Below are 15,675 nucleotides of genomic sequence, written 5' to 3'. Positions count from 1 at the left end.
CATTTGCAAGTGGTACAAACAACACCCAGGCCACTTGGCCATTCATGAGAAGAACACTTTTACTTCCCATCAGCAGACATTAGGTGCAGCGATACTGCACGCACACAACGTGTTTGGAATGACAGAATCTGGGTACTTACAACATGAAAATCAGGTGCAAAGGAAAACAAGTGAAAAAAATATCACTCACTACCTAGATCCATGCTTTTGGATTTTCGTGTTTTAACAAAGTCCAACTGACTGGCATCTGAAAATTGCTTTGTACGCTTTTCTGACATGCTCTGGCGTCCAAAACCCTCTCGCTGGAAGGCAAGCACTGGATCAACATCTGGACTAAGAGTGCTGTAGGGAGGGAAAAAAACCATGGGAACATTTATCAAGATCAGGCAACCTTTGGCTCTGCAGAGAAAAGCATTTATTCAGCACTTGACTTCTACCAAAGACAAGGTGCACATTTTCAAACGAACCACTGCAACAACTCTGTTGTTACACACGCGACAGATTTCTCTACTGCACTGAGCATTTCTACTTCAAAAGTATCAAGCATTTCACTTCTAAGTTTTAAGGAAAGATATACATATCTGGAGCACTATGCAAGTGCTATCAGAACAGACAGCCCCAACACAGCAACAATTTGAAGGAGAATAAAATAGTTCCTTTTTCTTCACGAGATCAAAAATACATTCTGTTGATAGCAAATGATCAGATTTTTCTTTGTGACAAAAGGCATAAATTTGTCCTGCCTAAAGCCCAAGGAACTTTAAACTTTTTTCCTGAAAGACTTTGCATTTAAATTTCTCTCCATATGTCAAACTGCCTGTTCATTTTTCCCACCATCTCCTAGTTTGAACTTGACTATAACAGAGAAGTGTAATTTTACTCACTGCTTCCCTACAGATCAAGTACTCACTACATTGGTTCCACCACTACATCAGGAATGGGGGGAACTGGACTAAATTTCAGTCCTGTCTGCAGGTTTCTTGCGTGACCTCAGGTTGAGTGAGTCAGGTCCTCAGTGAGCAGTGCTCCAGCATGCTTCAGCAGAAGTGTGCTGATGATATTGTCAAACGTTGGCAGAATCATGAATGCAAGAATATAGGCAAAAGCTGGTGTACAAGCTAAACTCTAAGCTTGCAGTATGTCACCATGGCCACAATGCACATTAAAAATAATAACAAAAGAATAAATTAAAACCCAAGACTACTCATTGCTAATAAACACTAGGAAAGGAAAATCACCAGGCCAGACTGGATGAGGCCTTGAGCAGCTGAGTCTACCTGAGAAGTGTCCCTGCCCGTGGTGGGGAGGTTGGAATAGAAGATCTCTGAGGCCCCTTCCAACCTAAACCTTTCTATGATTCTATGATTTTCTGACTCCTGGAGAAGGTGAGAGTACTGAAAAAGAGCTTGAAGGTAAGCCCAAATAATTTAAATTACTACATCAGCTGGCACAAAAAGAAATGAAAAAGCATAAAATACTGGGGGGGGGGGAGAGGGTTTTGTAGTACTCTTCTCTGTCCTATAGGACAGAGATCCTCAAATACCCCCTTGATTGTTGTTTTTCAAGACAAAAAAAAAACCTTAATATTTTGTCACCAAGATCCCTATATAGACTAAATGCTTCAAAATAATTATCTTCTGCTTTCAGGGCTAAGTAGGATGTATCTCTCATACCAAGTGAGAAACAGGCAAATAGTGAATTTCTGCAGAAACCAACTTATACTTTTACATTCTGTAACATGCACATGGTTTTGTATAGCATGTAACCATAATTTACAGAAGCATCTTTGATCCATAAACACTTGGATATTAGGCACAAACGTGAAGAGAGGTAGAGAGAAGTGCCTCAAGGCATCAAGTACTACAAAGGATGAAAATCACTACCTGTGTTACCAGGCAGCCTAGAAGAAATTCGGTCTGCTAGTGGCAGATTTACAAATAATAAGATATGTGCATGTGACAAGCATATAATACTTAAGTGAAAGCAGGAGCAGAGCTTCTATGAATAAGTCAATGTCAAGAGCCTTTTGACTTTAATGTTTCTGGCTCAGGCTCATAATGTTTTACATTTAATTACTGCAACTATTCCAGAGATGTGTGCACAATTTAGCAACATTTTGAAGCATATGCTTAAAAGCTCTGATGAATCAGAGCCCAAACTCAAAAATAACTATCTAGTAGTCATATTCACTCCCACAAAACCCTGGAAAAAATGATCTCCATATGATAGAGAGATAAAACAGACACGAGCAATATATGCTTATGCCATTTACAGCACTGCAAAACATAGCTGAATAAGAACCACCTAAGGCTGGAAACACACTCTGACTTAACTGAACTTAGAGAGTTTCAACACCTTTCATAGGCAGATCATAAATGACTCTCCCAAGGCCACACAGGAGTTTCTGGCTCACTGCTAGTCAGCCCTGCCTCTGAAGGCCAGAAATATGTGGTTTTACTAAGTGAGAATTTTCTCTAGCAACATCTGTTAACACAGCTCATGTTAGTTGAAGATGACTGGCTTCATCTTGCTGAGGAAAACAGATCCTCTGACACATTCTTCAAAAAGGGGGATTTGCTAAAACTATTTTGTTTGGATGGATGCTCCTTTTTTCACAGGAGCTTACTTTGATCCACATATATAAAGTTTCTAATAAAGGTTAATATAATTTTCATGCAAATACAGCAGGCACATATATATTCCACCTGAAAACCTAAGAACAGACTAGAACTCCAATGTTAAATGAAACTCAAAGAGGGCACCACATAGGTCCTGGAGAGAGCAATGGGGTCTGGACATGGTGTCAGCAACTGGGAATGACGGAGATTTGGTCCCAGGGATTCTTCTGACACTGCTTTTAGAGGCCTTCCTTCTGCTTTCCTTATCTGCACTTATCACACCTAACCTGCCACAACTACTTGTTAGGGGAATTGCCACTCCATGTTTGCACAGTAACCTGCATGCTAAATGCACTGATTAGGACCAAAAATTACTTGCTCTCTGATTCACAGTATCTCATACCTTTTTATGGTACAAGCCATCTGAACCCTAGAGTCATCACTTTTCATGTGCTGGTTTATTTCTGTTATTAGTGACCCACAAGAATATTTTAGTAATTAAAGAAGGAGTAGATGACAGAAGCTTGAATGCATAAAGTATTCAAAAGCCCCCCCAACTGGAAGAGAGCACACAGGAGGACCTAATGCTCCTAAAAATGCCTCATTTAATATTTCTTAACCACATTAATAAAACACAGAAGGTGAGTTTAGTGCAAGTCATTAAGCAATGCCAAATGCAATTTACCATATTCTGGCATACTTAACAAATAAGATTTCTGGAATGACAGCTGATCCTTAAAAGAATTTAACCGTCCTCTGACCCTCAATGTTATTAAAATTCCACTTATTAATCCTGTCTTATTGCCCCTTTGTTTTCATAACATTTTCATCAAGGATTAGGGAGATATTGTGAGACTGGAAAAGCTTACATTTTCCTCCGTGATTCGGAACAGCTGCCATTCTTGTTTGGATAACCCTTCATCCATATTCTTCTTTTTACCCTTTGTGCCTTCCAGCAAAATCACACAATGCACCTTCGTTTTACAACTCTTCCTTTACCCATTAGCAGCAGGAAATTAATGCAACAACCCAGTTCTACCACTATTTACTCTTCTTACAAATAGAACACATTAGATGGTCAAGTGCCCCACTGATCTACTCTTTTAAATGCTGTTGTACCTAAAGATATGTTACTGTTTCCCATACAAATGTTTAAAGGTTTTGAGCATGATCAATTCCCCAGTATCTAATCCCTATTTTCTTTACTTTCATTTTTAATGAAGTTTATGAATAGGAAGATATGTTGCACAAGTAAATGAAAAAGCATCTGCACGTTTGAGATGGGCTCTTACTTTATGCTGGATGTTTTTGCTGATGTTCAGCTAAAACCAAATCCCTCAGCAATAAGCTATTATGTGCTTGCTGCCTTGAGTACTACTCTCTTTAATCACCTCAGATTCTCAGCTCTAAAAGCTTTTTAAAAAGACAGATGGACTTTTCAAGGGTCCATATTACAGGTATGACTTGTCCAAGAGAAAAGCTGAAACCTTTTTAAAACAATAAAATGTTAAAAATTAAAAAAAAAAAGAGAAAAAAAATAAAGGAGGATGGGAAATAAGTTACCTTTTTATACAGTCATTAAAACTGTGCTTAAAACCCAAAGCTTGACTACTGGACATAAGATGAAATAAATTACTAGAAAGCAAAGAAGAAGCTGACAGGTGCATATCAGCTGGCAGGTGCTATTGCTGTTTTATTAAGATATTGCTGACACATTCATAACAAGCTCAAGAGACAAGAAAAAAATAAGAAAAGTCATACACTTCCCACCATTTGTGGTAATTATCTAGCTTCAAGAAGTGGTAGTGTACAGGGGTGGGCTTTTATTTTGCTATTACTATAGATAATAACAGGGCTTGCAAATTAAACCTCAGATCTGTATTAACGGCACTAAGCAATACACAGTAGTTCTTTGCCAGGAGCCTAAGTAAGTCAATAATGGAGCTCAATGCATTTCTCATTCAGACTCTGACATTAAAATGTATTAAACAGAAATGAATTTATAGAAATTATTTTTGCAGATAAAGTTACTTTCCATACTTTTAAAATGTGGAACTATTACTTTCCATATTTTTAGATGCTGAGCTGTTGCAATGCAATGCCTTTGTAGGACAGTCACAAATCACATCATGATTGGAAAGGTATCTCTGCAGGTATAACAAGGAAATTTTAAGTAGTTCATGTTGCACATTCTTTAGCACTAAGGTAAAAATAAAGAGCTGCCTTCACCTCTAAAGAAGTTTTAAAATGACAGTACACTGTTAGGAAAATCAAGAAAGCATCCAGAAGTATTGAAAGGCTCCTAAGGAGATATTGGTGTAAAAAAATAAAATCTGGTTTTAAGAACTAGAAATATTTACAGTGAGGATTATAAATTAAAACTTCCAACTGGAGTTATTTCATCTTTCACAATCTCAAGTGTTTAATTTTGGTAATTTTACATCTTTTTCTTTTTTTTTTTTTTTTCAAAAGCTAGTTGAGTTGGCAGCTATATTAACCATAACTCATCAAATTAACACAGCTATGTACTGATTTAGCCTCAATAACAATTAGTAACATTTCCACAAATGTTCTTTGACAGAGCACCAAACTGCAAGCAGAAGTAGAAAGTCTAACAAGTTATCAGTACAGACTTCCTTCCTGAAACAGGGACAATTACCACATTCGAAATAGTGAAATCCAAATGTGATGGGGAAAAAAGGAAAAAAAATAAAGGCAAGAAGATTAATCCTAGCAGTAGCCAAAAATTAAACTAATGGAAGAGACGTAACCACAGTCATCTCTTTTGTCCTTCCACTAAATCATGCTCTTACCAGTCTGTTGACTCATTAATTGTAGATTTTGTCCATCCACCAGCATCAACAGTGCCAAACCCAACATCATCATGGGAACTGGATGACGAATGGTCAGAGAGATGAGGAGGGAGGACTGACAGCCTGTCATCTTCAATAATGACAGTGTCATCTTGGGGCATGTTCACTGTTGGAGACAGCTGATATTTACCTGAACAATACAAAGGAGAAAAAAGCCCAAACACTAAAATAATGGCAGAGGGTACCTCAAATAATATATATTCACAGCTGATAAAATGTCATGTCAAAATGTAATGCTACTGATAAGAGTGACACACCACAGATAATAAAATTAACTATGTCTCACTTTATACATGTCTTCCTATGCAGAAGTCTGAGAAGTAAACACATCAGCAGGACCCACAGCACAAAGATCACAGAATCACAGAGCTGGAAAGGATCCAACCTTACCTTTGCTCAAGTAGGGCTACCTAGAGCCAGTTGCCCAGGACCTTTTGAACATTTCTACTCTACCGCATCATCTATGGGCAACCTGTGCCAGTGCTCAGTCTCTCTCATAGTAATAAAAGTGTTTGCTGATGGTCCTCCTCTGGAGACCTGCAAAATCTGCCTGGATGTCTTCCTGTGGGACCTGCCCTAGGTGATCCTGCTTTGGCATGGGGGCTGGACTGCATCATACTGGGAGTTCCCTTCCAAACCCTAACATTCTGTGACTCTGATTCAGTCTCTATCACTACATTTACATGCAATAGTCAAAGCCCAAATGGATAAAACTTTCTATGTAAAGAGCCAGCTAAAATCATAGAATGGTTTTAGTTGGAAGGGACCTCAAAGCTCATCCAGTTCCAACCCCCCACCATAGGCAGGGACACCTCCCACTAGAACAGGTCACTCAAGGACTCATCCAACCTGGCCTTGAACACCTCCAGGGAGGAAGAAGCCACAACTACCCTGGGCAACCTGTGCCAGTGTCTCACCATCCTCACTGTAAAGAACTTCCTAACATCTAGTTTAAATCTCCCCTCTGCCAGTTTAAACCCATTACTGCTTGTCCTGTCACTACAAGACTTTCTCAGTAATCCCTCCCCAGCCTTCCTGTATGTAGCCTCCTTCAGATACTGGAAGGCCACTCCAAGGCCTCCTCAAAGCCTTCTCTTCTCCAGACCGAAAAGCCCCAACTCTTGTAGCCTGTCCTCATAGCAGAGCTGCTGCAGCCCTCTGAGCATCTTCGTGGCCTCCTCTGGACTTGCTCCAACAGTTTCATGTCCTTCTTGTGCCATCACTGCACTACATGACACTTTTGGTACAGCTTTTTGAAGTGTGTGTGGGATAAACTGGCTTCGAAAGAGATCACTGAAGTAGATTAAAGAAGTGGCTGGAAGGAAAAGGTACTGCACAGTGAACATCTCATCACTGTCAAAGTGGAATGAATGCCTTCGGTTTGCATGAGGTCTGATTCTTTGCCCAGCAATAGCTTCTTTGATGGGCAGGTGAATGTTTAGCCTGGTAATGTACTTCTTTCCAAACACAATGCCTACAAGACTGTTAACTCAGTAGTTAATAATGTCTCCAAAGAATTGAGTGTGAGAAGGTACAACCTTCTGGCATTCTGCAGATTGAGCTCCCCATTTGAGAGGCTACAGTCATTCAGGAACATTTTTAACTTTTCACTACTCTTCTTTCTAGCTGACAAGGTGAAGACTGACATTTTAATAGTTGCTTTGGAATTAAGGAGAAAACCCATCTGATGTGCCTATGTTTTTCACTGCAGATGAAACTAGAAACAGGTGAAAGGCTTCACCTCCAGCAGATGGTTAGACACGCCTCAGCAATGGACTCAAAGCATCCTTTGTAGAGAGCGCAGCTGAAGTGGACAGAAAATACCCTTGGAGAGAGTAACTCTGCAAGTGTTGTCAGAAACATTACAAGGAAACATTAAAGGATTATTGCAACCTGAACGATTCTATGAAACATCAAAAAAACCCTTCATCCTCATCAATCATCAGTGCATTTGGCTGGCATACAAATGTGAGACGTTGCTCAAGCTGTCTAACAAACCTCTCCAAGACAGTAACTGCCACTTGGGCTAGAAAAGTGCTGTAATAGACCCTGAACACACCTCAAGTCCAGTTTTGCATATAGTAATCCAAGTTCAGTGAGGCAATCTGTAATATTTTGAATGGTATAATTGGGAAGAGAAAACATTCTCCATTGTGTCTCATATCAGGACAACAAGGGTCAAACTTGAGCAAGTTACCAATATAAACAGGCATAACCTCAGAACCACATCAAACTATGAGGTAAGAAGGGTCTTTGAAGAAAAGGAAGCCTCAGAGCTCCTGTACAGGAGCTCCAGGACTTTCAGCTCAGAAGGAAAAATAGACCAAAAACCACACTTCAAACTGTTTCTTTATTTTCCACTAGCAGCATATTTGTCCCTACCAATATAGGAAGGTTTGGCAAATGCTAATACTAGTGCTTGTTTTTTCCTAGCTAAATAGATAAGGGATGGGAATAATAGTCTGGGGAATATCTAAGGACAAAAATACCTCCACTATATCCTAGTTTTGGACTTCAGGAGGGTGATCAGATCTGTCAGACCACCACATTGTGAATGAGATTCAAGCCAGGGAACTGCATCCTGCTTGTAAAGGGTTATTTCCATTTTGTTGACACACACAGTCTACATCCCAAATAGAATCTTTTTTAATCTCCTGATTTTATCCCTTAAGATAGCAATTATTTATGTAGAGAACAAAGAATTTCCTATTGTGTAGGAACCATCAACCTGTACAAAGTTCTGTGGGGATCCTTCAGGATGAAAAGTAGATTTCAGTGCAGACTGTTGTTACTCTGCACCCACTGATAAATAACTTCTGTTTATTCAATGTTAGCAACAAAACTCACCTTGTTCACAAAAAAAAACAAAGCAGCAACTTGAAGAAAGAGATGAAAGAGGACTTTGTACTACACTGCTTGTTGAATAAGAATAATTTATATAGACAGCAGCTATGGATTTGCTTATTGCAAAACTCAGGAGCACAATGGCTGATATGCAAGAAGAGTGCATCAGAAGTAGAACCTTGAATTTTTTAATCCTACAGCCAAGGAAACCATCATATAAGAGTTGTTATTTCAAATGTACTCACATCTTGCAACCTGAACACATTAAAAATATATACATAAGCATTAGAATTTCTTAAAGCCATCTGATTCTTAGAGGAGAAGAACTTGTGCAAATAAAAAATGCCTCATCAAAACCAAGAATACTCCCTGAATACAGGAAGTGGCATCTCAAGGAATCACAGAATGTTCGGGGTTGGAAGGGACCACAAAAGCTCATCCAGTCCAACCCCCCTGCCAGAGCAGCATTGCTGAGGGCAGGTCACACAGGCACACATCCAGGTGGGTTTTGAATGTCTCCAGAGAACAAGACTCCACAACCTCTCTCAGCAGGCTGCTCCAGGGCTCCAGTACCATTACAGGGACAAAGTCTTCCCTTATGTTCCCGTGGAATCTCCTCTGCTCCAGCTTGCACTCATTGCCCCTTGTCCAATCATTGGACACCCCTGAGCAGAGCCTGGCTCTGTCCTCCCCGCACTGCCCTGTACATCTTTACCTACAGGAATGAGGTCACCCCTCAGGCTCCTCTTCAACCTAATAAGCCCCAGCTCCCTCAGCCTGTCTTCACAGAGAGATGTTTCACTGCCTGTAGCATCTTTGTGGCTCTGTGCTCAACTCTTTTAAGTAATTTCCTGAAGTCCTTCTTGAACTGAGGGGCCCAGAACTGGACAAAATACTCCAGATGTGGCCTCACTAGGGTGGAGTAGAGAGGGAAGAGAAGCTCTTTGGACCTACTCACCACACCCCTTCTAACCCACTCCTGGATGCCACTGGTGTCCTTGGCCACAACAACATACTGCTAGCTCATGGGCAGCAAGATCCCCAGGTCCCTTTTTCCTATGCTGTTCTCCATGAGGTCAGTCCCCGCTCTATACTGGTCCATGTCCACGGGGTTGTTCTCTCCCAGATGCAAGACTTTCTACTTGTTCTTGTGGTATTTCATTTCAGTTTCTCTGCACCCTACTCTCCAGGCTGCCCAGATCTCACTGAAGGCCAGCACAGCCTGAGGGGTATCAGCAGCTCCTCCCAGTTTGGTGTCATCAGCCAACACTGCTCTAGGTTTCCTTAACCAGGTCATTGATACATATACTGAATCAGAAATTTTCAGTGAAATATCATCAAGTGAGAAAAAGAATTAAGAAAATCTATAATGGCAAAAGCAAATCAACATAAGAATCTTCAGAAACATTAAAAGCTTCATGGAGCCTTTTTAGAGTAAGCAAACATTATTTTACATAATTCAAATCACATTCTAAAACTGGTATTTGATTCCCACTCTCACAGCAAGGTTCTGACAATCAGTTCTTGCTGTCAGTTATGGAGTGAGAGAGTGAAGAAATTGTCTTAAATACTTTCCCTGAAAATTACTTTTAGATGCATTTAAAAGAAACCAAACTCTATTAGAAGTTTTGTTTCAACTTTAAGTAATGACTGCAAAGAGCAGGCAGCTTCCAGACCCTCAGATTTTCACACAGAATCACAGAAACATCCAGGTTGGAAAAGCCTCTCAGGATCACCATGTCCAACCTATAACCCTACTCTACAAAATTCACCTTAAATCATATCCCTAACCACCACATCCACAAGACCCTTAAACACATCCAGGGTGGGTGACTTCACCACCTTCCTGGGCAGCTCATTCCAGTGCCTGACCACTCTTTCCATGAAAAACTAGTTCCTAATGTTCAATCTAAACCTACTCAGTCTCAGCTTGAGGCCACTTTTGAATGGTCTAATTTAGGAAGGAAGAAATGTCAAAATTCATCATTTTTAGCTAACAGCAAAAGAAGCAGACATACCTACTCCTTCACACATGAAATCAAACTCTCATCTCCTCACCACTAAGTACCAAGGGTACGACAAGTTTACATAGTTAATTCAACTGAAGGGTAAGTGAAAAGTCACCAAGTGATTCAGAGAGCCTGTAAGTTGCAGGGGTCTTTGCTCTGGGGAGAACACTCAAGGGAACCAACACTGCACAAAGCACTCCTTTTGGTTTGGGTTCATGCTCAGGACCAGCGTGGGTAGGCACAGACCTCCAGTCCTCCTCAGTCAGATTGGACTAACTCTCACCTTTAGGCTAATTTTCATGGGAGGAGGAAAACTCTGTAAGAGTCACGTACCCTCAGACATAACATGCTTAAGAAAATATATAAGTTCTGAGTTCTATCTCATGATAAATGCTAATAGGGCAAGCATTCCACTGCCTAATAAATGAGTCTTACTCTGAAATGAGCAACTCTACCTATCTCTCCCCACAAGTAATAATGACTCTCTGCTGTATGGCACTGCAAGAAAGCATGCAGGCAATAAGATCACAAACACTGCAAGTCTTAGCTCAGTGCTACTGAATAATTCAGAACAAAAATACCATGTTAAAAAACTGACTGCTACCTAAAAGTCCAACAGCCTGAAAACAGACTGAAATATATATGCAAACTGTTGACTGGAAAAAGCCTAAGTGGTGGATTTTCATTTCTGAAGGCTGAAAATCAAGCTGAAGCAATTAAAAACTAAGTTCAGCCTTCCTAAGTTTATAGCAGCATCTTCTAATATATTCTGTGTGGGACTAAAAAAGCTCCCAGATTTAATGGCCATGTTTTAAACTTACAACTCAAGCAAGCAATCTTCTGTCAGGTACTATTTTCATCAAGCATGTTTTTGTGTTTAAATTTGAAAAGCCTTTCCAACTAATCCCATCCTACTCAGTAAATCCAACCTTTCCTGTGGCAAGGCAAGTCTTTATTACCTAGCTGGGTATATTGGAGGCTAAGTTGCCGCACAGCAACTGCTAGCAACCTCATTATCCACTGGGGCCATGCAGATGGTATGGCAGAGAATCTACACAAGGGATACTTGAAATTAGTTATAAGGTTTTAAAAATTGGTGTCCTGCAAAGCAAAGATTCAATCAAATTAATGAAATGTCTTAATAAGTATGAATGGAAGTAAGTTCGCCTTGTTTGGGTTTGTACCGCAGTATGACTGCAACAGAGGACAAGAAATGCTGAAATTAATGATCAGTTCTCATGAGTCACTGACTTCTATGTGAATGGAGACCCAACATGGAGACTAGAGCAACCAAGAATCCAATGCCCTGGATCAGACACCCAAAAAACATGTTCACAGCTCCTGGTTTATGACCTGCCATGGAATATGAAAACCTCACCTTATAATTCCACCTGACTTGCTCACATTAACCATGCTGAATCACAGAATCAAGCAGGTTGGAAGAGACCTCCAAGATCATCCAGTCCAACCTAGCACCCAGCCCTATCCAGTCAACTAGACCATGGCACTAAGTGCCTCATCCAGGCTTTTCTTGAACGTCTCCAGGGATGGTGACTCCACCACATCCCTCGGCAGCCCACTCCAGTGTCAATCACTCTCTCTGTCAAGAACTTCCTCCTAACATCCAGCTTATACCTCCCCTGGCACAGCTTGAGACTGTATCCCCTTGTTCTGTTGCTGCTTGCCTGAAAGAAGAGACCAATCCCACCTGGCTACAGCCTCCTTTCAGGTACTTGCAGACAGCAATGAACTCTGCCCTGAGCCTCCTCTTCTGCAGGCTGCACACCCCCAGCTCCCTCAGCCTCTCCTCATAGGGTTTGTGTTCCAGGCCCCTTACCAGCTTTGTTGCACTTCTCTGGACACCTTCCAGCACCTCAACATCTCTCTCAAATTGAGGAGCCCAGAACTGGACACAGCACTCAAGGTGTGGCCTGAGCAGCGCTGAGTACAGGGGAAGAATAACCTCCCTTGTCCTACTGGCCACACTGTTCCTGAAGGCTCCTGCCTTGTGGTGCAACGCAATACATGAGTCACAGAGAGGAAAGGGAAGGCAGCCCCTGATGACCAGAGCTGGTCTCACTCACCCATTATCCGACTCAGCGCCGTGCTCCTCGTGGGCGACTCGCTCAGGCCCTCGATCCCGCCGTAGAGGGAGTGGGAAATCCTCCGTTCCCGGTCGTCCAGCAGAGTCTCTATGGGCAGCTCTGGCCCGGAGGGGCTCCCAGGTGACTCCAGCTGCACAGAGAGAGGGAAATTAGTGCCCAGGGTCCACTTAGCAGCATGGGGGAATTGTCACAACTTGCCTAAGGCCTAGGCCTGTCTGGGCACCAAATGAGCTAGAACTTCTCACCCTGGACAGATATAATTCGCAGTGACAGCTCTGCTTAATGATCAACTTTCTAAGCCACTTTACACTGCACCTCCCATGGTGCCCTGTCAGATCTCAAATCCTTCAGCAGAAAATTGGTGGAGGAAAAAAAAAAACACCCACAAACCAACGTTGCATTTGGTGTCTCTTTGCTGGATAATTCCTCAGACAGACAGTTCTGGCTCTTTTCAACACTGCTGGGCAGACAGCTGGGCCATCATGCCCACACTGACAGCTTGTCAGGACAAGGCCCCTGTCAGGAGCTCCATTTGGAATTGGGCTGCTGGAGCTTTTTGAAGTCGTGTAATTTGCTTTCAGATGTGATCATCATGGAAACCCTCAGGAACCCCACTACACCTATTAGTAACCAATATGCAAGCACTCAAACGTTTTGTAGCCATGAGGGAAGGGAAAGGAAAAAATATTAAAAAAAAAAAATCAGGCTTCACAGTAACTGTTTTTCTTTTTTTTCCCCCTTCTTCCTTTTTTCTTCCTCGAATGGGTTCTTCACTCTGCCTTTTCTGGCCGCAGGAGTACAAAGACCTCACATGTGCCATTCAGTCTGCAAGCTTCCCCAGTCCCTGGTGCTGCTGCAGTGTCCAGCTAGAGCCACAAAAACCAGAACTGGCAAGACCTGAGGTACCCTCTGCCACCACAGCTCTCAACCCCCTGAAGCTGCCAGGTCCTTGTCCACCATGATTCCAGGCAGATCTCCCTAGCCTGTTACAAAGCAGGTGAAGAATGTGGTGGAAGAAATGCCAAAGACGGGTTTCTTGGCCACATGGCAGAGGTGGAGACTGCCTGTATGTCCACCTCTAGCTGCTCTCTGCTAAGGGCTCCCCTGAGTGACTACCCAGCACAGCCTTCCTTTGCAGAAGCTGCTGAATCCTTGTTTTCAGAAAGAGGAAAAGTTGAATTTTCCTCAGCAGGTCTCACAGAACCAGAGGTGGGCGGAAAGCAAAATCTACATGAGGCCAAGCTGGGTTTAGCCCCTAGGAGTGAGGAGAATGAACACTGAGCACTCAGCAGTCAGCTCGGTCACCTAGTTCATCAGCACACAGTCACTTGCTGTGGAGACATAAGACTCTCCACACCATCACCCAACCCTCACAGCACCCACCCTCAGGTCATCTGAGCTCTAGCACCCTGATGGCTACTCAGTAATGGTACCAAAGGAGCTTCACTGAGGCCATTCAAGCAATTCACCTAAACCATGTAAACTGAATCCAGCTCCACTGAAAAAACAAACATTAAAAAATAGGTGCATTTGGCAGGGTAATCAGATGAACTCACACATCAAAGCCTTAGTTGCTTTCACCAACACGCCTGTTCGTGTTGAAATGTGCAGCTAAATCTCAAGAACAATGTCCCTACACAAATCCCATGGCACAGATCTTATACGCACTGAAATACAGTGGGCACCAGACACTGCAAGATACTGAGCATGCTGCAAATTCTTTGAAGCCACTGGGAATGCTGACTTCAAGGACTGGTCTCTAAATGAGCAGAAGAGCAGTTCTTAGTTTCAGGAACTACAGTAACAAGCAACATGTTTGTTGGCTGTTTTTTCTTCTTTAAACAGCTGCCCATTATTAATCACCCTACCCAAAATCCTCAGATGACAAAGAAATGTATGCTATGAAAGATTGTTTTAAATCTGCTTCAAGGGCTACAAAGCTCTCAGCTACAGCCTCCACAGCAGGGGCTTTGAAGGCAGCCTGATGCACTAACAACTTCTGACATCCAAGTGCTGGCATAATGCTGGGTACATGGAGGGGCAGAGGTTTGTGAAATGCCACATGACAGAGTCGAGGAGACCACGATCGGGAGGTCACAAAGTCTGCACAGAAATTATTATTTCTGTTCAAAGCCATCATCTGTTTAATACAAATGAGATATTTAATGAAGTTCCAAATTGTAGACTTATCTCTCCCAGTTTGATAAGCACTGGGGAGATTTACTGCATCGGAGGGTCAACACAATTACAATTGGAGGCACGTCAAGCTGCAGGAGAATAATAAACTTGCAGTGCAAGTGAATTAGACTCAATAAGGTTTAAATTGTGAAATGAGGATTTGTTTTATTAGTTTTTTAAATTGCAGATTACAACTGACAGCTTTACTGAAAAGTAAATTAAACAATATTTGTAGCTGCTGCTATAAAAGAATCCAAGGCAAATGCAGAAAGAATAGGAAAGTTAAATTCTGAAACGCTGCAAGAAAGCACAGCAACGTTACACTGCTTGAAAGTTTAAACTTGCATGACAAATGCATTAAATGATGAACTAACCTTTATTTCACTGCCTTTAAATAAGGTGTGAAAATATCAAAGTGCTTTGGGATTTACTCTCCCAGTGCTATATTGATGACTTTATGTAACAAGTGTCCAGCTTTTAGTGAGCCACATCGCACAGTCCTTCTTCATGTGACAACCCATCAACTTTCAAACTCATTTGTAGGAAGGTCTCTAGAGATTTTCAGGAGGATACTGACAAGAAGAAAGCTCTGAATCAGAGAGATACACAGAAATTCACTCCTGGTAATGCAGTAAAGGGAAATAAAAGAAATAGCAGGAGCTTGTATTTAGATGGCAGCGTTTAATAAAGTGAATCATGTATTTTATCATTTTCACAAGGGAAACTTTCTCAAATTTAATTAGCATCTCAGAAGATGGGTTTCAACAAAGGCATCAGCAGCCAACCACACAAATATTTTACAAAGTATACAATGCCTCTTCTAAAATACATATTAAAAATGAAATAAATCAAACCACAATTACACAAGTGGCTTTCACCCAAAAAAAAACCAAAACAACCCAATACAAAAGCAACAAAGTGTTTTCCTTACACTGCTAACAGGAAGGCTGTGGAAGGAAAAATACATAGAATTTGGAAACTGGGCTCTTGGCAAGACAAAGAGACCAACAGTCCAAAGCAAGACTGCAGTTCAAATAAAGACCTGTGC

The 15,675-nt window shown here is 41.6% G+C and overlaps 1 protein-coding gene across 17 annotated transcripts in view; it reads right to left on the bottom strand.

The window, feature by feature from the left end:
* PARD3 (par-3 family cell polarity regulator) overlaps window positions 1-15,675 on the bottom strand; it is a 456,724-nt gene that overhangs the window by 185,132 nt on the left and 255,917 nt on the right. For 13 of the 17 annotated variants that reach the window (XM_064162604.1, XM_064162595.1, XM_064162587.1 and 10 more), the window contains 3 exons: window positions 12,429-12,579; window positions 5,432-5,621; window positions 191-342 (listed from right to left, as the gene is read on the bottom strand). In XM_064162604.1, the coding sequence (XP_064018674.1) occupies window positions 191-342; window positions 5,432-5,621; window positions 12,429-12,579 (493 nt within the window). The remainder of the gene's footprint in view (window positions 1-190; window positions 343-5,431; window positions 5,622-12,428; window positions 12,580-15,675) is intronic. The other 4 variants (XM_064162588.1, XM_064162593.1, XM_064162597.1 and 1 more) reach the window with 1 other exon arrangement.

Source organism: Pogoniulus pusillus, chromosome 23 (genome assembly GCF_015220805.1).
Source record: "Pogoniulus pusillus isolate bPogPus1 chromosome 23, bPogPus1.pri, whole genome shotgun sequence".
Classification (NCBI taxonomy): Eukaryota; Metazoa; Chordata; class Aves; order Piciformes; family Lybiidae; genus Pogoniulus; species Pogoniulus pusillus.
The sequence above is the reverse complement of the archived record's forward strand: the minus strand, read 5'-3'. Positions and strand labels throughout refer to the sequence as shown.